The sequence below is a fragment of the Ochlerotatus camptorhynchus genome, unplaced genomic scaffold (genome assembly GCF_037179485.1).
Source record: "Ochlerotatus camptorhynchus isolate MF236.1 unplaced genomic scaffold, CSIRO-AGI_Acam_v1.1 ptg000274l, whole genome shotgun sequence".
Lineage (NCBI taxonomy): Eukaryota > Metazoa > Arthropoda > Insecta > Diptera > Culicidae > Ochlerotatus > Ochlerotatus camptorhynchus.
This window is the reverse complement of record NW_027040763.1, coordinates 5,619,764-5,643,942: the sequence shown is the minus strand read 5'-3', so window position 1 is coordinate 5,643,942 and position 24,179 is coordinate 5,619,764. Positions and strand designations below refer to the sequence as shown.

General features: G+C 39.4%; 1 protein-coding gene across 1 annotated transcript in view; it reads left to right on the top strand.

Annotated features, from left to right (window-relative positions):
* The window catches only part of dcma (decima), a 141,950-nt gene extending 119,698 nt beyond the window's left edge, over nucleotides 1-22,252 (top strand). The window contains exons 3-5 of the mRNA XM_065227592.1: nucleotides 20,616-20,752; nucleotides 20,814-20,990; nucleotides 21,046-22,252. Of these exons, the coding sequence (XP_065083664.1) occupies nucleotides 20,616-20,752; nucleotides 20,814-20,990; nucleotides 21,046-21,164 (433 nt within the window). The 3' untranslated portion in view covers nucleotides 21,165-22,252. The remainder of the gene's footprint in view (nucleotides 1-20,615; nucleotides 20,753-20,813; nucleotides 20,991-21,045) is intronic.
* The last annotated feature ends 1,927 nt before the right edge of the window (nucleotides 22,253-24,179 follow it).

The following is a 24,179-nucleotide window of genomic DNA, read 5'->3' as shown; positions in this document are numbered from 1 at the left end:
TATGGCCCACACAAGATCTTCCAGCACGGAATCCTGCCTGCTGCCGTCGGAGAGTCACGTCGATCTTCTCCTGTATCCGATTCAGGATAACTTTGCACAGAACTTTGAGAACAATACACAGTAACATGATGCCTCGCCAATTGTCGCACACAGTCAGATCCCCCTTCTTTGGGACCTTCACTAAGATGCCCTGCATCCAGTCGGCCGGAAAGTCGCGGTGTCCCAGATATTACAGAATAGTTGATGCAACATTTGTGCGGATAGCATTTCTGCTGATATGCGATCGACCCCTGGAGCCTTGTTGGATTTCATGCTTCGGATAGCTGCTTCAATCTCCTGCAGTGATGGGACCACGGAATTGACGCAAGTGATGCGCCGCACCCTAGGCGGATCATGCCGAGATGTTGATGGCTGGTTGGCCGTCGAAACTTGAAGAAGTTGTTCGAAGTGCTCAAACCAGCGTTTCAGCTGGTCAGTGGGGTCGGTTAGCAATTGTCCAGTCGTGTCCTTCACTGGCATCCTCGGGTTCATCCTTGCTCCACTCAGGCGTCGTGAGATATCGTAGAGGAGGCGTATATCGCCAGTGTTTGCGGCTTTCTCCCCTTCGTCGGCCAGGGAGTTCACTCACGGTCGCTTGTCCCGTCTGCAGGAGCGCTTGACTTCCTTCTCTAGAACCGAGTACCGTTGACGGGCTTCGTTCTTGGCTCCTCTGGTTCTCGCCCGCTCTATCGCGGCTTTTGCTTCTCTACGCTCCTCAATCTTCCGCCAGGTTTCATCTGTGATCCACTCTTTGCTCTGGGTGCGCAGCTCACGCAAGTTGTTCTCGCTTGTTTCTATAAAGGCATTCTTGATGGCCGTCCATTGTTCTTCTACGCTGCCACCTTCTGGAACGTCCGCAGCTCGAGTCTCAAGTTCATGAACAAAAGACCTTTTTACCGCTGGATCTTCAAGTCGGCGTGTGATGAACCGCCGCCCGAGTCTCTCCTCCCGTCGCTGGATCCGCGCCATGCGTAGGCGGATTTCACCGATTAAAAGGTGATGGTCAGACGCGATGTCAGCGCTGCGTTTATTCCGGACATCAAGATGCTGATGCAGATGTGGTCGATCTGATTTTCGGTATGTCCATCACGGGAAACCCACGTGACTTTGTGCACTGGCCAATGGGGGAAAAGCGAGCCCCCGATCACCATGTCGTTATTGCCACAAAATTCTGCAAACAGCTCACCGTTCTCGCTCATTTCGCCGAGACCATGGCGTCCCATGACACGCTCATAGTCCGTGTTGTCGGAGCCGATCTTCGCATTGAAGTCGCCAGTGTAGATCTTGATGTCACCCTTTGGAACCTTATCCACGACGGCATTCAGTTGACTGTAAAAATTCTCCTTGTCCTGTAGCTCGGCAACATCGGTTGGCGCATAACATTGGATTATGGTAAGGTTACGAACCCGTGTTCTAAATCTGGCAACGATTATCCTCTCATTAACAGGCTCCCACTTGATGAGCGCAGCACTTGCCTGGACGCTAAGTAGGAGACCAACTCCACGATGGCGGGGAGCGTTTTCACCTCGAATACCAGAGTATAGTAGTACCTGTCCCGACGGCAGTTTGTGTTCTCCAAAGTTTGGCCAACGAACTTCACTCAGTCCCAGGAATTCTAGCTTCATGCGTCGCGCCGCGTTGGCGAGTTGTGCCAGTTTACCCTGCTGGGCTAACGTCAATACATTCCATGATCCAATTCGTGTCCGTTGTTTTGCGCTAAAAGTCGTTGCCGTTATATCAGTTCGATGTCTTTCTCTGTTGGTTTCTGTGACAGTTGGGCTACAAAATGGTGAGTGACAATCTGGAAGGAGCGATATACTTAGCTCCGGTCCTCACAAGTTCCTACCTCACGCCTCCACGAGTCATATGATCACAAAAGACTGCCAGCTGCCAGTGATAGAGGAAATGCTTCGCCAACCCGAGCGTCTGTTCACCATGGAGGTGCGGCTCAAACAGCGTCTGACTGGCATCCAGCGGCTGAATAAGAAATGCTCTTCCCCGGAAGCTACACCTAAGATGGCAGCCCCATCACGGCGGATAGGAGACCTTAGACCAACCACCTACTGTCTCTGAAACCTTTACAACTGTTACTAAACGTCGTACCCGATCAGAAAATACCTATATTGTAAGGTATTTCATAGTTTTCCACTAATCGGAAATCGCCATATTGATGCCAAAATGGTGTCAATAACCGATTTCGATCCTCTACACGAGTTCCAGTTTCGAAAATAGCCATATTGTAGGGTATTCATCAGATTTTCAAAAACCGGAAGTCTGGTCCAACTTGGATTCCAAAAAGACGTCAATCATCGATTTCCGGCCTCTACACGCCGTCCCTATTTCGAGAATATCCATATTGTTGGCTATTTGTCAGTTTTTCACAAACCGCAAGACGCCATCTTGGATTCCAAAATGGCGCAAACCTCCGATTTCCAGTTTCTACATGTCATCCCCGTTTTGAAAATACCCATATTCAAGGGTATTTGACAGTTTCCAAAAACCTGAAGTCACCATCTCGGGTTCAAAATAGCGTGAATCATCGATTTCCAGCCTCTAAACGTCGTTCCAGTTCCTTAAATTTGAACCAATATTTTCCGGTGAACCCACTTGAAGTACACTTCCACGTTTATTTTTGGTTTATTCATCAGAAAATACTTTGAATTTTTGCACTACGTTATAAAAAAAAACGGATTAAAAAACCCGTGTTATTTAAAAAAAAATACCGTGTAAAAACAAACCGCGTTGCTTAGAATGCTGCGAAGCTGTTCTAAATCAACGGAAAAAGAAAAGCTAGCATTCTCTTCGTCGCATCGATTTTGTCGATTGAACCTGATATTGTGACGCCCTGGCTCTCACAATAATCCTGATATTCCACTTTTGCAGCAAATTTTTGACAAAGGACTACGTCTATGATTTCTATATGGGAGTACACTTTATAAACACCGAAAATGGAACATGTAACAAAATTATGAAAGATTTTGAATGTTAATAGCTCAGCTACCCCTGGACCAATTTCAATAGTTTTATAACCAATCGATCAGAAATATTCCAATGCATCTGTTAAATTTAAGATTTTATCATTTTTAATTTTCACGGTTGAAAATTGCACAAATGTGCAACTGTTGCTTTGATAGTTAAAATTATCACCGATTTCCTGCGAAAAGCGATTTCCCTAACACAGATTTCTAAGTTGAATTTCATCCGGTCTCACCAAATGATGTTTATTCAATCACCGCGTGGTGAGTGGTGGTGTTCTCCAATACACAACGAAAGGATCCCCGCAAGCAGCTAGCTATCAAGGCTGCCCACAACCGCTAATCGGCTTCAGTTCCAATCACCGTGTGTTAGCAGCAGCATCAACAGTGCTTTCGGCGCGTGGCATTGAACATTGTTCCCCAGTACACAACAAAAGGCTGCCTGCAAGCAGCGAGCTGCAGCCCACATGACCATCCATAGAAGGAAGAAGAAGCCGCACCGCTATTGATCGGAATCAGTAGCTCTTCGTGAGTCGTTGTGGGCCATCTATGCCAAGCGCGTAATACTAAAGAGTATAAACAGGGGGAACCCCGCTCAAATTCCTATTCCTACACAAAACACAAGCTTCTATGTATGTATAAAACCACGTAGTTCTACGTCACCATTGCGTACAACCCCATAGGGCTGTCTATTACAATTGCATGTACAATGTTGCAATAGTGGACGTTGATGACCTATAATAATTAATTTAGCAGTAATGAGAAAGGAAATCATTTGCAGAGGTATTTTGAAGGCAACACGTTAAAAAAATCTGTGGTAATCTGGAACTGACTGAAAATCTAGAATACTGGCAACTTTGCCGGGGACAGCCAACAGGTGATGGATTCGGCAATGGTCCTATTGTTGCAACATGTGTTCCTCAGTGCGTTGCCAAAGCTGACGTGATTTGAGAGCAATTTGGAAGTCCTCAAGCCTTAGATGAACACGCTTGAGGGCTTATGGAAGGGGAAAAAAAGCATCAGCATTTAAATGACACATTGGCCTCTTTTCTTCTGGTATGTTGAACGATTAGAGGCGTAGAAAGTCCATAAGCGATGGCAATTTCTGTAGACAACGAGGTTATGCTTAAATGATAATGCTAGGAATTTCCATATTTATATCTGAAGAAAATGGGATGTGATTGATGGTTTTAATAACAATGATTCATGGATCTGCTTGAGCACAATAAAAATTGTGTGTGTTTGCTGAATCAACAGTTAACAATCAAATAAATATCAAGTGATTCATTAAACATGGTTAAATATCACCTTGAAGAAGCATTCGTAATTTGTAACTTATAACAAGGACTACTTTACGAATTTTCTATTCCGTTTACCATCCATATTTCCACCCTTGTCTTCAAAAACTCGTTTATATTTTGGGACGCGGCCATGAGTTGCAGACATTGTTCAAGCATCGTTGGCTCCCAAATGATGGCAAATGCAGCCGGAAAATGTCGGAAAAACCACACCACAAATTTGCCATCCAAACAGCAGGAAGGAGCAGCAGCAGTGCAATTTAATTATCCTTTATTTCGTTTGTGAACTTTTTTCGTTGTCCGTTCATTGAGCGGTTTTTCATTTCCAGAATTAAACAGCACACAGACAGGCATCTTCACGCTTACCAGAGCTCTGGAACGCTTCCGGTCTTTAAATTTCATTTCCGAAAAAGATTCTCGAGGACCATAGCAAGTGGAATACTTGTTTTTTTTTTCTTTCCCTCTACGTGTGCCCTCTCAATGCACTCTCGGAAATGGCAGGCGGCTTCTGGTGGAGTTTGATAAATTAAGTTTTTCCATGACTATGCCGGTCGACAGAGTGTTCTCCTCGCCTGCGGCAGGCCTGGAATAAATGGACTCGAGTCCGCATTTCTCTACTTCTGATTCTGGAAGACCGCTTCGAGGGACCATAATCACCGAGAAGGAGCTGAGCTGGGATGGGGAAAAATGACCCCGAAAATCCATACATACTTTGTGCCTTACTTTGCTATTGTTCTGTTACAGTAGATTATTTTCGAAGATGTTGTTCCTCCCCAGGGCGGTGTACCAAATCAGCTGAGATGTTGGCAGAGTTTTTGTCTGGAGGGGGGAAAAGTTTTGAAATTCATTCGAGGGTAGCACTGACTGCTGTTGGTCGAAATGAAGATGGATGCTTTTGCTGTTCTACAAGGCATATTTGAAGAGGCAAATTGGTCGTGGGAAGAATTATTGATGGCATTTTTTTTTTCTTGTTGATACAGCAAAACTCGAGATATTTTTTATTAATGAAATATTGAAGAGCAATCAATCCATAAGATTTGATTTAATGAACCGTAAAAAGCCAATTTTTGTTTATGAACGCATGCACTTTTTTATCGTTTGCCATTTCCATTTCGACTGTTGATTGTCTTTTCAAGAAAATTGCCTAACGGCAATTTATTCTTCATGTCCCTGCCCGTCTCATTGAAATTTTAACAACGGCACTTGCTTAAAAGTGCTCTGTCATTTTTGGAGAAAAATCTGAAGTATTCGGATAGTTGAAGTCCCAGCTCTAGTATCATTATGTATAACCTTTGATTGAGTTTCCTTTAGAAAATGAGCACGAATCATGTTAGATAGACCAAATGTCCGAAGTAACAATCAAGCACCCATCATTTCAAACTATACATTAGACAATTGTTTACCTATGATTATCTTAAATAAATTAAAGTAAGTTTGGATGCGTGTTTTTGTATCACATACAATGATAGAAGAGCAATAGCTTGTATTGATTAACTCGATTTGTTTACATTTGTTATTTAGGACCTTTTGAAAAGTTACGCGAGAATTCGCGGCAGTATGACAGATACAACTAGTACTCAGTGATGCCAGATATACATATTAGAGTGATGCAAAATTTGAAATTTTCGCTCCACAATACTTAAACTATTCCAAATCGGATCCTGACTACCCTCTCAAAATTTGAACCCATTTGGTGAGAAGCTGAGATGGCACAAACCATTTGAAGTTTGTATGGGAATTACTACGGTAAAACAAAGATTTTTGTTCATGTCTAATAATTCACCATATCGGTCTGCTTCAAAAGCCTTCAATTGTACTTGTAGGAAATTTTCCCAGCTACAACTTTGCACAAGACCACTTTTTGATTAAATGCAATGATCGAATGTTATCAATGGTTCAATGCGCTGATGTCTTATGATCATGCTCAATCAACTGCTCAGCAGGCAACATTGGTGTTTCTGGGGCGTTGAATAGGACACAAAAATCATGGCTACTATGTGACACTGCAAAATACAGTGTGCAGCTGCTTGATCATGTCATAAGTTTACCAATCTCTTTCCTGTCTCGTTTTACATAGAAACGATCTTGAGCAAAGTTGTAGCTGAGAAAATTTTCTATCAGAATGGCTGTTGAGCTGTTTCCCAGCTCAATATGGAAAAAACACTAGAAGGCAATGAACAAAAAATTGAGATTTCCCATAGTAATTTACATGTAAACTTCAAATGGCTTGTGCGAAGTCTGTTTCTAACCAAATGAGTTGTAACTTTGGGAAGCTAATCAGGACCCGCGTTGAAAACATTTAAGCACTGTGGAGCGAAAAAGTCAAATTTTGCATCAGTCTAATACATATACTTACACTACCGATCAGAAGTTTAAGGACACCCCCAAAAAACCATGCAAATATGTTTTGTTCAAGATCTCTCATTTTAAGTTCAATTTTCTATCTCCAAAGGTTATTTGAATGGTATGAATGGTATAGCATAAGTGTTCTACTAGTACTTTTATTTCAAAATTTGGCCAACCCAATTCTGAGAAAATCAGTCACGATTCTTCAGAGTAAATTTTGAAAAATATTGTAACTTTGGGTGAACTTTTAGCGCACAAAATTATATTGAACAACTTGCCTACGAGGAAAATTCCATTCAATACCTTTCAAATGATATAAAGAGAACGAAAATTGGACGTAACATGACAGAGATATGAACATAACAAATTTGTCATGTTTTTTTTTGTGTCCTTAAACTTATGATCGGAAGTGTATGTTCCAAGTATCATACAAACCGTTTGTGGCATAGTTTAATCATTTGGATTATCGTTCGTTTATAGTTTTGTTATATTAGGAACATTAAACCGCAGCAAACAAAATAAATAGGGGAAATGGCTCTAATGTTGGCCTATGGATCTAAGATTGGGCTCATCGCTAAAAATCTTAGGGCATTTAGGTCGATGTTACATCCATTTCCCCTGTGTATTGCTTGCGAAAGAAAACAGTCACTTCTTCATTTTCTCTAGATTTGGTCCTTAGTTGTATCAAACCAATAGAGCATTTCTAGATTAACAATAGAGAAGGAATCATCAGCATTTGTAAACAAACCAATCTAAAGCCCTTTCTTCACAAAGCGAAGGCCGCCCAGGCAAACCAACAGCATTATTGTGTAGGGAAATTTTTCACTTATCCGATAATAGTGTTGGTTTTCGAGGGCGGCCTTCCATCAATGAGCAAATCAAATTGATTACTCAAATTAATTTCATCAGAAGGGGGATCAAGAGTTTGCCCCTTTCTTTTGCGTTTAGGCGCCATGCCGGCAGTAAATTTTTTATCCAAATCCACTTCCAAGCAGATTACTATAAGAATCTGAAGGATCGAAGAGGAATTTTCCAAATCTATATCCAAGAAGGATTACCTCGGGTAGGGTCCAAACAAGGATCGAAGAGGAATAAGAGTTGAACAAGGTAGAAAATTTTTACAGGTTGAGCACTGAAAAGTGCTGTTTAAATTTGTTGTAGCTTTAGGTAGTAGTAACACTTCCTTAAGCAAAAACCAAATAGATCCGCATGGCAAGAGAGCACGATGCGGACTGGCAGTTTATCCTTCTATTGCTGAGAGTTCCAAGCATACCTGCAGAGTCATTTGGATCAGATAATCTGCTTCACTAGCGTGCACAGGAATCTTGTTAAGGAGGGGCAATTTTTTTCTATGGTGCATTTAATCTAGGGATGGGGAGTACTCCAACGTGCGTGGGAGATGGTGCTGTCCACCCACCACTGTTTCGCAACTGTTTAATTTAGCTAATTTTATTTATTTTGTTGCTCCGGTGGTGGTTCATCTTCTTCAATGCAAACTGTGGAAATTGGCAATTTAATCGCATCGACGATGATGAACCGTCCCAAAGTACCGTCAGTCGGGGTGACAGAAAATGATACCGAACATTCAACATGTTTTAAAGATGATATAAAAGACAAACCCGAATTTATTGCAACGCACATAAACAGCTGTAACTTTTTAACCACGGTAACAAATGACTTGAAATTTTCAAAGAAGATTCTTAGGCGAATTTTTAGTAAGACAACAATAGACCAAGGTTCAATGGCAAACTAAAAAAGTCCATCCTCAGAATACCTTAAGGGTCTTTTCGAAATTTTTAGAACTCTATGAGCTCTTTTGAAATTCTTCTCAGAAGTCCTCTTGAATTATTTTTAGAACTCTTCTTGATTTTTACTCAGAAAAACTTGGAACTGAAATTCCCTTAGAGTTTCAGAAGAATTTCCTCAAAAAAAATGTTCCTGGAATGAGCTAGAAATTATCGGTACTCCCTTGACATTTTTCTCAAAATCCCTTTGGAATTTCACTGAAAATTTAATTTTCTCGGTATTCTTTTTGGAATTATCTAGGAACTATCTGCAGGAGTAACTAGAAATTACACGCAAAATTTTCTTGGAATACTCCCCAGAAATCCTTTGGAACTGTTCTCAGAATTCAATATCCTTGAGGTTCTGCTCGGATTTTTTTAGAACTTTCCTAAGAGCTCTTTTGAAATTCTTCTCAGAAGTCCACTGGAATTATATTAAGAACTGAATTTTTCTCAAAGATTTTTTCTCAGAACATATTGGAATTGAATGAGTTAAAAATTATCCTCGGAATTCACTTGAAATTTTGCTTAAAATCCCTTAGAATTTACACTCAATATTGGATTTTTTCGAAATTGTCTTGGAACTATCTGAAAAAAGCTTTAAAAATTATCCGCAGAATTTTCTTTGAATTCTCCCAGAAATATTTTGGAACTGTCATAAGAATTCAGTTTCCTTGAGATTCTTCTCGGCATATTTTAGAACTTTTTTTTTTCTCAGAACACCTTGGAACTGAAATTCCCCTAAAGTTTCAGAAATATTTCCTCTGCATTCTCCAGAAAGTCTTCCCAGAATGAGCTTGAAATTATCCTAGGAACTCCATTGAAATTTTTCTCAACATCCCTTTGAAATTTCATTCAAAATTTGATTTTCTCGGTATTCTTTCCGACATTATCTTGGAACTATCTGCAGGACTCACTAGAAATTATTCGCAAAATTTTCATGGAATCATCCCCAGAAATCTTTTCTTTTAGAACTGTCCTAAGAATTCAATACCCTTGAGGTTCTTCTCGGAAAGCAAGTTTAAGTTGTCCACCCATTCACCAAATCGTTGTAGTTTTTCTACCATAAATGTTCAATAAAGCTTGCCCCAATCATTCACCAGAACTGTGCAATTTTTACATAAGGCCTCTCCAAGCAGCAGATTGTTGCAAATCTTACACCAGAAATTTTCAATACAAACTTGCCACCAGAAAATTTCAATTGATCAGAACCAGTGCTGTAGTTGAGGGTAGTCACGGGTAGTCGACGACTAACTAGCTTTTATCGGAAACCAAAATTTCTTAATTTGTTTAGTTGGTGCGCCCTTATATTACTTCTGCGACTACCAAGCTCAAATTTTACGATGACAGCACTGATCAGAACGATGCAAATTTACCATCGTTAATGTTCAATAAAAATTGCTTCTCCAATCTTCTGATTGGTGCAGATTTCCTTTTTCTTTTTTCCACCAGACATTTTCAATATAGCTTGCTTCTCCTATCATCAGAATGTTGCAGGTTTTTCACCAAATAAAGCTTGCCCCTATTTTTAGATTTTGCATCATAAATTTTCAGTAAAGCAGCTTCCCTCCAAACATCATAATGGTGCAAATTTTACACCAGATATCATTATTAAAGTTTGTTTCTCTATTCAGCACAACGATGCAAATTTAAGACCAAATTTTTTCCAAAAAGCTTGCCCATCCGTTCACCAGAACGGTGCAGTTTTTCCACCAGAATTTTTCAATATAGCTTAATTTTAAATAAAGCTTGTGCCTTTATTTACCAAACCAGTGCAAGTTTCTCAAATTTTGCACCAAAAATTGGCAGTGAAGTTTGTTTCACAATGCACCTTTGTGGTGCAATTTTCAGACGTTGCCTCTTCATGCACTAGAATGCTGCAAATTTTCCACCATAAATTTTTAATGAAGCTTGCATTCATCAGAACGATGCAAATTATGCACCTGTAAAATGAATAAACCTTCACAGCAAAAAAATAATTTTGATATCACGTCAAAGTGGATGCACTACAATCATGTCGAAAATATGGTGTAATATTACTTGCTAAAAAGGACAAAATTATCATTAATACAATGCATGAACTGACATTACGCTGCTTTTACTGCATTTGTTTATTTATGTGGTCATAAAAATTACATGAAATTTTCGACATGATTGTAGTGCATCCACTTTGATGTGATATCAAAATTATTTTTTTGCTGTGTTGCTTTTACATTCACCACAGTGTTGTGAACTTTCCACCAGAAATTTTCAGTTAAATTTGCACGTTCAAATTTTTAGCGTGATTCAATTTTTCCAATTTTTATTTTAATTGGTCCCTCCAATCACCACCTTGATGATATTTTTATACCAGAGTTGTTTTATGAGTTGATGATATTTTTACACCAGCTTTTTCTTCGATCTGCCATCACAAAGGTGAATTTTTTCAACCTTAAATTTATCCTCTTCTTTAAACCCTCCATGAGCCACCTTGAGAAACAAAATTACACCAGAATTTTTTTGTGTGCAAAAATGCACTGTGTTGCAACCAAAAAATTTCATTGAAGTTTGTCCCTTCATGCACCTTTGTGGTATAATTTACAGGGACCATCTCAAAGGAAATAACGCAATAAAAGGTTTTCAGTGCTCTTATTTTATGAAATGAAGTTATATTACCTTCAAATCAAGTTATCAAGAAATCAAATTATTTTATATCATTATTTTGTAAGTGTGGAAATGAAAATCTTATTTATAAAAGGAAGGGAAATTGCCCCCACCTTGCCCCACCCTGTGCACGCCAGTGATCTGCTTGTTGGTGAGGGTGAATATTTTGTTTCTGTGTTGCTCGCGCGAGATAATGAATTTTCCCATGCTTGCCTAGAATATCACTTTTTAGTGACTTGGTCACTATTTTGAAGCAAGTCACTAAAAAGTCACTTTTTCCACCAAAAAGTCACTAAAGTCACTATTTCCCTAAAAATAGTCACTAAAGTCACTTTTTCACTGCTAAAATAAAGTAAAATTTAAAAATATCAACAAAATGTTTAAATTGAGTACTTGGCACTAAGAAAGTCTACAGTAGTTTTAACAAAATATACTTATCTGTTTAAAAATTTAAAAACTTCAAACAAAAAACTTTAAAACACCAGGAAAACTATTGGGAAATGCCTTCAATTTCGATTAAAATCGGAGAAAATTTACCTCCTTTTCCAGAAAATAAATTGTAAACCTTGGAAACTTTCCAAAGGTTTTTGTCTGTGATAGATTTTCAAAAGTCTTAAGATGATTAAGAACTTTAAAAAATCCTTAGTAAATTTTAAGAGAATTTTATAGGATTCTAAGAATGACACCAGGATATATCAGAGGAGATTACCATTTAACAAGAGTTCTGAGAAGAATTCTATGAAGATTGGATGAGGATTCTATGTCAAATTCTAATAAGAATTCAAAATTAGTTCTGAAATTCCAAAAGATTTCTAAATAGTTCGAAATAAATTCCGAGAATTTCAATGGAATCGAATTTTGAAAGTTCAATCGCAAAGGAATGCTGAGAAGAGTTTCAAAGTTATTTTGTGATGGTTTTCTGTTTTGAGAATTCCGAAGAAATACTATGGGAATTTGAAGGATAATACGAATTTAATTTCCAACTGAATGCAGGGGAGAAGTCCAAGATTATTCTAAGCAGAATTTTATGAAATTTATGAGGTTAATTGCATGGCAATTCTAAGGGGAATTCAAATAAATTTAAAATGGATTTATGGAAAGAGCCTTCAGGGAGCTCCTAGAAGAATCAATAAAAAATCGAAAATGATCTACTTTAAATAATCATATGTTATTTCTTCATGCATGAATTTAACGATTTACAGATGCTTAACGTCAAATGTCATACTTTAAGTGGAGATTTTATACGATAGATGAGGAGATTAAATTATAGAGTTGATAGTTCCGTTGTAGTAGGGGAAACGCTCCTATAGTTGCGGTACGTTAGAAGCGTTAGGTTCCTATAGTTGAGTCATGGAGACTCAATACACAACTATAGGAACCTAACGCGTCTAACGTACCGCAACAATAGGAGCGTTTACCCTACGGCAGTGTGAAAATTGTATATACAAAGTAGAAATCGAGCAATGGACAATTTTGAGGAAAGTAGTTGTTTACGTCAGATGGCGACTTGAGTGTGAAACAATCGATAGAACTGTTTCCGTACATCGGAGGTACATAAGCAAATCGGCGATCATCCCTTTTGCCAAACATCACGTGTTTGGGAAACATCTCTCACCATCCCTCAGTAACGGATGAACTTGGTAAAGGAGATGCTCTTGCCGATTCGTACCTTCCTCAAAATTAGCCTTTGTTCGCTTTCTACTTTCTATATACAAATTTCACACTGCCATACTATAAGGGAACTAACAACTCATTACTTTCATCTTCTCATCTATCGTATAAAATGTCCACTTTAATTTCTGATAGGGGAATTTACGTATTCTCGTCAATCTAAGCAGTGTCCACACTTCTATTAGCATTTTCTCAGCGTCACGCACATTTATGACGTGTCTGTTGGTTTACATTCATCTGCTGCTTGCTTCTCTATCCATTTTAATCGACAGAATTCTTCAAAACTGTTTGAAAGTGTTTTTACAACGCTCCAAACTTCTCAGGTGAGTGTGACTATTGTCGGCAGCCTCGTTTTCTTCGGCAACCTTCCCATTAGAACTGCGTGTTAACCAGCTGTTCTATTATCGGCAACTTGAAATCAACCCCATTTTAGAGTACGTATGCTTCATTTGAATAAAAATCTGCCATAACAGGACTGCTCAGACGTACACATACAATCAGATTGAAGCTGAAAGACTAAAGAATCGTTTGGATGCATTCAGGGAAGTGTGTTGATGGGAAAACATAGTGATTATTAACGTTTAAATTTTGGTTGCCGAAAACAGTCAATGGGTGCCGAAGCCGACATTTACCCTATTTGATGTTAAGCATTTCCAACTACGAAAATAATCTATTTCCAAGAATTTTGTTGATTGTTCTGCAAACAATTTCAAGAATGCAATATTATTTTTGTAAAAGCTTATTTGCCTCTAAGTTAAAGAGAAAGGAAATTGTTCTAAACAAGTTCTTGAGAACATTCTAAAGAAATTCTGTGAAAAGTTATTAGCGAATTATCAAAGTTATCTATCTAGACACATAAAAATTTAAAAGATTTCTAACGCAGAATCAAATTCAAGATCATAAAAATGGGAATTACTATTTGCTAGTTATCATGTATAACGTAAACAAAAGTAAATTATTCAAATCACTTCAAATGCTCTTCACAGGAGATTTCGATTATATTAAAGGAATTTATGAAATTTAATTTTTAAGTGCAATAACATAAAAAGTTTATTTCAATATCAAACCGTAGTTGAATTTCTAAGGCTGTGAACCATTTGCCGAGCTAAATTTAAGTCGTGGTTAAAAGTGACATTTCGAAAGTGATTCTCTATGTTCGAAAATCCCTGTGCTGTCGATTGACCGGTTTTCGAGAAGAACTCAGCCACGGTTGTCAAAATTTAACTTCTTGTCTGTCAGAAATAACCATGCTCGGATAGTAGAGTTAATCAATAACTTTCCATCCGTCAAATTTTAACCAAAAGTTAAAAAAAATCCACCAAATGGTTCAGAGCCTAAGTTACCATATACAATGGTTATTTTCTTAGTATTTCCAAGTCACTATTTGGTCACTATTTCCGTAATTTTAGTCACTAAAGTCACTACTATTATATCGCATCAGCTCTACCAGCCCTGAATATCAGATTTGGTTAGCATTTTAAATCCAGCATAATTTGATATGATTTACTTGTATCGAGTTGACAGTATTGACATTGACATTGGTTCAAACCGTTTGAAGTTAAATTCAATACCGGTAGCCTCGTCTAATATACCGAAATTTACACTTGACGCTTCAAAACTCATATGTAAAATGTTTCTACATGCAAAATAATTTTCTCTTACATCCAATGTAAGATTGGATTTATTACATCCTCTGCATATGTTCCATACAACAAATGAAATGGCAGTACTTGTAATGGATTACAGCGTACGAGAAAGTTTCTCCAAAACGCATATTTTTGTATGAAACCCTACGAGATGATTTTCTAGACGCAATGTATTTGGAGAAGCACACGCTATGCCTGTTCATATGCCTACATGTTTATCAAGCACCTACAATGTAGAACCATCTCGGGTTCCATTTGATCTTACAAGGAACATCGACTGGCAGAAATATACAACGGCGGTGACAATCGGTGTCGAATCAATAGATGCGCTTCCACCATTGGAAGAATATCGATTCCTAGCCGATTTGATTTACAAAAGCTCACTGGAAGCACAAAAAAGAAAAGTTCCAAGTGCGCCCTTCAAAAGGAGACCAGCCACACCTGGATGGGACGAAGAATGCACAAAATTGTATGTAGAAAAATCTGATGCTTTCAAAGCTTTTCGTAGACACAAAACCTCCACTTACTTCGAGGAATATTCAAAGCTTGAGACAAAGCTGAAACAATTAATCAAAGCAAAAAAACGCGGTTATTGGCGCAATTACGTCGAGGGACTCTCACGAGAAACCTCAATGACCACCTTGTGGAGGGTGGCTCGCAACATGCGTAACCGCTCATATTCTAGAGTGCAGAGAGTGCAGAATACTCCAACCGATGGATATTCGATTTCGCTAAAAAGGTCTGTCCGGACTCAGTTCTAGTACAACACATTCTTCGAGAAGCGTCTCCGACCGACAGCTCTCTGGATAGACCATTCACAATGCTGGAATTCTCTATGGCTCTTCTTTCAAAGAACAACTCCTCACCGGGAAGCGATATGATTAAATTCAATCTTCTGAAAAATCTCCCAGATATCGCTAAAAGACGCTTGCTAGATTTATTCAATTCCTTGCTAGAAAACAACATTGTACCGCCTGAATGGAGACAGGTCAAAGTAATAGCCATTCGAAAACCTGGCAAACCAGCGCCTGACTATAACTCATACCGTCCGATTGCTATGCTTTCGTGCATTAGGAAATTGTTGGAGAAAAGGATCCTTCGGAGACTCGATCACTGGGTCGAATCAAATAACTTGCTATCAAACACACAGTTTGGGTTCCGCAAGAGCAAAGGAACAAACGATTGTCTAGCGCTGCTTTCAACAGATATTCAACTGGCCTTTGCACACAAGGAGCAATTGACTTCAGTATTCTTGGACATTAAGGGGGCTTTTGATTCAGTTTCCATTGAAATTCTGTCAGACAATCTGCACAGATGTGGACTTTCTGGAATTTTAAATAATTTCTTGTACAATTTGTTGTCAGAAAAGCAAATGAACTTTTCCCTTGGGTAACTGACAACTTCCAGAATTAGCTACATGGGCCTGCCCCAAGGCTCATGTCTCAGCCCTCTTCTTTATAACTTTTACGTCAAAGATATCGACAACTGTTTGGCAGAACAATGCACGCTAAGACAACTTGCAGATGACGGTGTGGTTTCCGTAAGAGGTCCACATGCCGTAGACTTGCAAGGACCATTGCAAAATTCCTTAGATAACTTGTCTTCTTAGGCTAGGAATCTAGGGATCGAATTCTCGCCGCAGAAAACTGAACTGGTAGTGTTTACTCGAAAGCAGTACCCAGCCCAAATGCAGCTTAATCTTTTGGGTACCTTGGGGTCTGGTTTGATTCAAAGTGCACTTGGAATGCCCATATTACGTATTTGAAGCAAAAATGTCAGCAGAGGATCAACTTTCTCCGTTCAATTTGCGGCACATGGTGGGGTGCTCATCCGGGAGACCTCATAACGCTTTATAAAACAACTATTCTCTCTGTTCTAGAGTACGACTCTTTCTGCTTTCTCTCGGCAAGAAAAAGTCACCTAATAAAATTGGAACGAATTCAATATCGTTGTCTGCGTATTGCTCTCGGCTGTATGCACTCAACGCATAACATGAGTCTCGAGGTTCTGGCAGGAGTAACACCCCTCCAGAACCGTTTCTGGGAGCTCTCTCTCAGAATACTTATCAAATGCGGAGTGACGAACACACTTATAATTGCTAATTTTGAAGAAATTCTTGGGCTGAACACACAATCTCGATTTATGAGAATCTACCACCACTACATATCATCAGATATGTGTCTTCCTTGTTATACTCCAGACCGTGTTCACTTCACCAATCGCAGTTCCTCAATTGAATATGATCTGACCATGAAACAAGCAACTCATGGGATTCCCGATCAACTTCGACCTATTATTATCCCACGTATTTTTACTGAAAAGTACCAACAAGTCAATTGCATGAAAAGATATTTTACAGACGGGTCCCGTCTCAATGGATCCACTGGCTTCGGTGTCTTCAATGAAAACTCTAGCGCCTTCCGCAAACTTCAGGAACCTTGTTCCGTTTTTGTTGCTGAGCTGGCGGCAATCAACTTCGCATTGGGGATGATTTCCAACATGCCCGCAGACCATTACTTCATCTTCTCGGATAGTCTCAGTTCGATTGAGGCTATTCGGTCGATGAAACAAGGTAGGCACTCATCTTATTTCCTTTCAAAGGTAAGGGAGCAGATGTGTGTGCTGGTCGAAAGATCATATATGATTACCTTTGTATGGGTCCCCTCACATTGCTCAATCCCAGGCAATGAGAAGGCGGACTCTCTCGCAAAGTTGGGCGCGCAGGAAGGCGAATTGTATGACAGGCAAATTTCACACGATGAATTTTACCATTTAGTGCGTCAGAGTACCCTTTCGAGTTGGCAAACCGATTGGGACAATGGAAAACTTGGACGGTGGTTACATTCAATTAATCCTAATGTTTCTTCGAGAGCGTGGTTTAAAGGCTTGGGCTTAAGTCGTGACTTGATTCGCGTGATGAGTAGACTTATGTCCAATCACTACTCGCTAGATGCTCATCTCAATAGAATAAACCTCGTGGACAGCAACATCTGTCGGTGTGGAAACGGTTACGACGACATCGATCACGCCGTTTGGCAATGTACGGATAATGGCGCCGCCAGAGAGCGACTTTTGAATACCCTCGAGGCCCAAGGAAGACAACCCTATATTCCTATCAGAGACGTGTTGGGTACCCGCGATCTCTGCTATATGCAGTCCGTTTATGTTTTTCTTCATTTAATTCCTTTTGTCTTTTGTCTCTCTTTATTAGTTTTTGTTTGTCTTGTCCCCCGTCTCGATGAGTCTCATCGTCGCCCACTGGTCACCCACCATAGCCGGTCGAACTCCGGACGAAGCTAGAACAGCACTACCGTTCATACTGGCGACAACGCTCTGATGCAACAACGAAACCCTACCCCAAGCTCCTCCCCTGATCCTATCCTTCGAAAATGTATCCTTCTAACCTCGAGTAAGCCGCGAGTAATCGGCCCAACTCCTACTAGACATAGAATTAAGTGAATTTTGTTACACACAGTGAACAATGAATTATCGGCTCCGTAAAGCTAACGCGATTGAGCCTTCCAAATAAACGAACTAGATAAAAAAAAAGCACCTACAATGCCGACCAGCGAACCAAAATTGCGTATGCAGAGTCGCATTTGCAGCAACCACCCAATTTGAAGCGTTATCGTCGATCACATTTCATAAGAGAAGCGTAAAAGAGAAAGCGATATCATAACAAATTCTCTCTATCATACCTGTTTTCTAAGACATGGATTCTAAGTTGTTCCACCAGCAACCCAATGAGACAGCTTATAGAAGTTACATTCAATTTCAACTCCATGTTCATAAGTTTTTCCTTGATTTCGTTGAACTTCAATGAAATTCTTCAAACTTTCCTGATGTTCTTACAACTTCTTTGAAGTACACAGAACGTCTCTGAGTTTAGCATTTCCTGGAATTCTCAGATATTTCCTTAAGTTCCCAGTATTTCCTAATGTTATCAAATTTTCCCTTTAGTTCACAGAGTATCCTAAAGTTTACAAACATTTCCTGGCGTTTAAAGAACTTTTTGCGGAGTATCATTGAAATTCATATAATGTTGCTATAATTCACAGTACTCTTTTAAAGTGCGTAGAACTTACCAGGAAACCATTGCACTCCCTTGAAGCACAAAAACATCCCTGAAGTTGGCAGAATTTTCCAAAAGTTTATAGAACTTCTTTGAAGATCGAAGCATATCTTTAAAGTTTAAAGAAAATCCCTGAAGTTTGTAGAACTTCCCTAAAGTTCAAAAACATTCTCTGAAAGTTACTAAAATTCACTACAGTTCCATATAGTTTGCAGACTTTCCTAGAAAGTCGCTGAACCTTCCTGAAAGTTCCCTTAGACAAAATATGCGAACTGCAATGAAGATCCACCAGTTCTGTAGTAATTCAAGGTAAGGGCTACCTAAACTCACTGGGCAAGAGTAGCTAACATCATGTGAGTTTAATTCCTGTATTATCGGCGTTATCGGTTAAATGATTTTCAAACAAATTCGTCATGGTTGCCAGAATTTATTTTCAATCTCACCGTTGAGTCAAACATGTCTATTTATTTTTAAAAATACAAGCAAATGTTTTGCCGCACAGGGTTGCAAAGGCCACCTTCGCCACCTGCTGAGTACGGGACACAAAAATGTCGGATACCTACTATCTCGATCGTCGCTACTTAGGTGGAGTGAAATTTTTTCTTGACGGAGTCGCTTTTTCGAAGAACAAAAAACGAACGCTCTATTTTTTTTCGTGATTTTTTTTTTTTAATTTTCCAGATTTTCTACACAATACATATATAAAAAAACACTCGGAACAGGACAAAAAACAATGCCTTCTATGATTACGTGGCTGTCCTAGACTGTCCTGCTCGTCCTTTATCTTTTACTCTTATGAGGGAAGAGAAATTAAACAAGATGTTGCTCTAGCAACAAATATTAATTGATTTTGCGTAAAAGGATCAATACGAATCTTACTTGAGAGTCAAAGAGAGCTCTTTAAAGCAATTTGAATTAATTCAATCAACTTTTAAACCTTATTTAACTCCTAAGTTCAATTCGTAATAGTTTTGCTTTAGTATAGGGCCGTATACTCCTTCATAATCGGTTTTGTAAACTTCAAAACACTTTACCTCAAAAAACTCAAGGTGAAATATTTTAAAACTATCACAGATATGATTGTAAGGATCAATTTTAACATCCTGTGAAGAAAAAACTGAGGTACATGAAAGTTGCAAAAAAAGTGCCTTCAGACATAGCGTGAAGCAAACTTTGTTCGAAGAATAAGCAATCATAACAATTACGATAATATTTTTTAAATCATCCAACATTACAGAATATATTCATGTACAAATTCTGCATACTTTTTATGAAAATCTGTAAAAGAATTTTACATATCCCGGTTGGGTGTAGTGATGACCTATTGATCTGTTTCCAGTATTCTTCGATTGATGCGCCATCTGGATCGTGAAAGTTGCAGAGTTGCACCCACGTAATTCTAGTGTGTTCTTTGTTATGCTTGAAGCCCCTTGAAGTTTTGACTCATAGATTCCTTCAAGGCCACAATTCACAACGTTGTACTAGCAAAACTTCAATCTGATCTCACCAACTTGAAATGCTTTTTTAAGCGTTTCTTGTGAAGCTTTGCCTGACCTTCACAGAAAAACAAACTTAGATTAAAATTCCAAGATTTCCGAAGTTCACTAGCGAAGAATTGCAAAACCCGTTTTTGATTATATTTCGCTAGTATGTAACGCGTATCCCATGAAAGTTCAAGGTTAATTCCTCCCTGCAGCACGAGAATGGAAACCGCTCGCGCTCATCTATCAGCTTTAAATATTCATGTGATGAGGGTAGTTGGAATTACAAGACGACGACTACGACGGCGGAACAAAGATGCTGAATGTTCACTCTCCCCTCGAGTTCGTTGGTTGGTTGGTTGGTAAGCTTAAATTGTTCGGTTAATAATAGATGAAGCTCTCTGCCACTCGGAAATGCTGCTGCGGTTGCATTGGGAAAACGGAACCGACCACGTTTTCTCGGGTTGTTATGGGATATTTTTTCTCTTGCTTAGCTTCCCGTGGGTGTTGCGTGGAGCAAATGGTTTCCCCCCGAATAATCATGGTTAGATTGGGACCGATGTTTTTAGTAGGTGTTAATCGAAGATTGGTCACCATAAGATTGTGTATTGCCTTCGAATGATAAGGGGTTTATGTTTTTCTTTTTCTTTTCTTCTACAGGGCCCTAGCCGAAGGCATCCTGGCGGATAACCCTCATCTGGTGCTGCTCTTCTACCTAGCTCAACTATTTCTAAGAGAACTGATCAAAAGCCACCGGCTAGTGCAGGTCATACCTATGGATATGTCCGGTTATTATGGTAAGCTCGTGGGATCCAAAGGAGTATGAATCAATTAAAAGCTAATGCATCGATTCCACAGAAAACCGCGCCGGTCCGTCAAATCTCGGGAATGTGATAAGTCAGATTTTACTGTGCAAGCAGATAACACCCGATTTCAACCAGGAGGAACTGTGCAGTATAACCAAGGACTCGCAGGAAATCGCCAGGATACTGCAAGACTTGCAAGAGTTTATGCCCCAGCAGGAGACCTATTTAGGTAAAATGATTTACTCGTTCAAAAATTCCTGAAACCAACCGCTAATTTTCCACAGAGCGCACGATCGCCCTAACGACCGAAATCAACGGACCATGGCCAGCAAAACGCCGACGGGGCTCGCTCTACAAAAACATGGGCCTTTTGTGCTGTGTGTCGCGACCCAACTATCTATGAATATAGGAGCTAGCTGTTTCCAATAATCACTTCCAACCATCATCCTGGACCTTGCTACTGAATCTAAGTATTCCCATCGCGTCAGTATAACCTCAATCAAACACCACATCATCATCACCATCGTCGTTGCTAAAGCGACTCAAAAAAAAAACCACAAGCAGCATATAGCGAGAACCACCAAATTCCAGTACCTTTAGATAAGTTTATTTTTCTATGTGTGTTATTTAGTCTATTGTAAAGAGGAAAATCCGAAAATAGAGAGCGAAAAAGCACTGGTGCATCAGCTCGGCAGCTGCTGCACCCATATCTATTGATCTAGCTGAAACATATAATCGAAAAAAGAGAGCGTGGTTTAATTGAGGGTACTGACGGCAGTTCCATCGCTCATATTCCACGGGAATGGAGGACTTGGTAAAACTCGATGATGATCCGCTTCAGCCGCCGATCTCAACAGGGATTAAAGGCAATTGGTTCCGAAATTGGATCGCATTAGCGCCAACGGGAAAAAAGGACACCGTCCATTTTTCCCCCTTCTGTAGCAACCAACAGCACCACCGTTGTGAAGCTTTCAAACTAATCATGACATTAATTAAAGACGGTTGACCACATGGACAAAAAATAATTATGTCACCACCCACCAGCACCGCTGGCTGGCGCTGAGCTCGGGTTGGGAAAGTGCGGTTGGTGGTTTTGCCGAACCATCCTCAGTCCCGTTTCGGAAAATGCTTCGTCGTACCTGAGGTGAAAGATAAAATCCATTTGATACCAACAGTACGAATTATTCCGATAGATGTACACTGTGTACACATGCTCTCACCCTGGAATGCTGCACACTGCAGGATTGCGGTGAATGTCAAAGGGTACATGGAAAGTGCAGGGTTGCACTGACTACTGAATACAGGAATCCCCGAAATAGTGCGGGGGGTGGTGCCATCCACCCATCGCGATTTCTCGGCTCGGGTCTTCTAACCATTTGAGCTGATTTTCTATAGGCGACAAATTTAGGGTTGACGCCAATCACGTACAAAATGATGAATGTAGTCCAAAGAACATCAGAAAAAATAAGAATCCACACAGAAGTCCGGAACAGCTCATGGAAGTTCGAAGAAGTAAAGGGAAGTTTGAAGATCTTAAGGGCAGTTCCATTAATTTTAGAGCAATTACAGAAACATCCTCAGGAGAATAGAAAAAAACTTCAGGGAAGTTCTGTGAATTTCAGGAAAGACTAAAGATCTTCAGGGAACTTCAATGAATTTCACGAAAATTGTAGGAAATTAAAAAAAAAAAATTGGTGGGGTTGTGTACAATACACGACCGCAGGATTGACGTAGACTACGTTAAGCTGTGTAGTGAAATTCTCGTGCATTTTTTCTAGATATTGATTTAAAATGCAGTAGAAGTAACCTATGATTTCGGTCATATGTACATATTTTGGATTTCCTACTTAGTAAAACTTGGTTAAATTTAGGACCTCATAAAAATGCGAATACATATTCTATTTCATTCGGTTCGTAAATTACAATCAGATATGAGTAAGGCTTTCTTCAGGTGATTCATTGAAGCGTCCAACAATGACCGTCATGATGGCTGATATTCCCTAGCACTTCAAGATTTCTAGGACACAAATCTTGGACGGTTGTGACATCACTCATGAAATTGAAACTCCTTGTGTACTGGACTGCAACAAACGTGAAGTTCCAGTTTCTTTGTTATAGGTTTTGTGAGAGCTGATATATGTACTCTTGAAATTTTTATGTGGTAATGAGATTGATCAGAAATAAGGTTTCCTCAGCGATTCAATTAGCCATGAATCCCTCCAATAAGTTCTCGGTACATCTTTTATCTACCGATTGAACAAATAAAAAAAAATACTAAGGCTGTGTTCCATTTGGAAAATTTTCACTTAGATTTGACACTTCGAAAATAAATTAAGATGTTCGAAAATCCCGGTTGTAGATCGGCCGATTTTGGAGAAAGCGTCTGTCAAAATTGATTGCTTGCCTGTCAGAAATAAGTCCGCTGCATAAGCAGGTTTATTTGAAAATTTTCCATCTGTCCAATTTAAGTAAACATTCACCAAATGGAACACAGCCTTAATAACTTGAACAGAGAATCGTTCCTTGTTGTGTTTGACGTATTAGATGCTAGATAAAAACTTCTTTTATCGATATGTGTGCTGAAAATACCTGGGCCGAGTGGATTCAAGGAGAAAGTCGACGAAGAGAATCTTTTCAGTGTTACTTAGGACCTAATGAAATGTTCAGATTGAATTGTTTTGCTTAGCTGTAGCAATGTAAACAGAAAATCGATGAAGAAATCGAACATTACAAGTAGGCCCTTTTGAACGCTCACTTTCGAATTTCAGAACCTAGAAAAAACTCGACGGTACCTCTATTTATGCTAAGAGATAAGCATTGCAAGTCCCTCCTACTTGAAGAATTATGCAATCGAACTGGCTGGCTCTGCCTCGCCCCTATCAGCAAAAAAAAAACAGGGGTTGTATAAACCGTTCTATAGCATAATTTTCCATGTAGGGGGGACTTTCATAGCTAATATAAAAGCATAAATAGAGGTACCGTTTGATAATTTCAGAGCTTGGAACAGAAAACTGCAATCTGTGAAGGAAAATCCTTCTTATCACCATAGAAACACCCCGTTCCCGGTTTCTTATGCAAAATAATGAATGTGCGTTCACAAAACGCACGAAATCTTTAAAAAATCATATTGAGATATTTTTTAATTCAATCAATAAATTAAAGATATAGGGGAATTTACGTATTCTCGTCAATCTAAGCAGCGTCTGCACTTCTACTAGCATTTTCTCAGCGTCACGCACATATATGATGTGTCTGTTTGTTTACATTCACCTGCTGCTTGCTTCTCTATCCATTCCAGTCGACAGAATTTTTCAAAACGTTTTGAAAGCGTTTTTACAACGCTCCAAACTTCTCAGGTGAGTGTGACTATTGTCGGCAGTCTCTTTTTCTTCGGCAACCTTCCCATTAGAACTGCGTG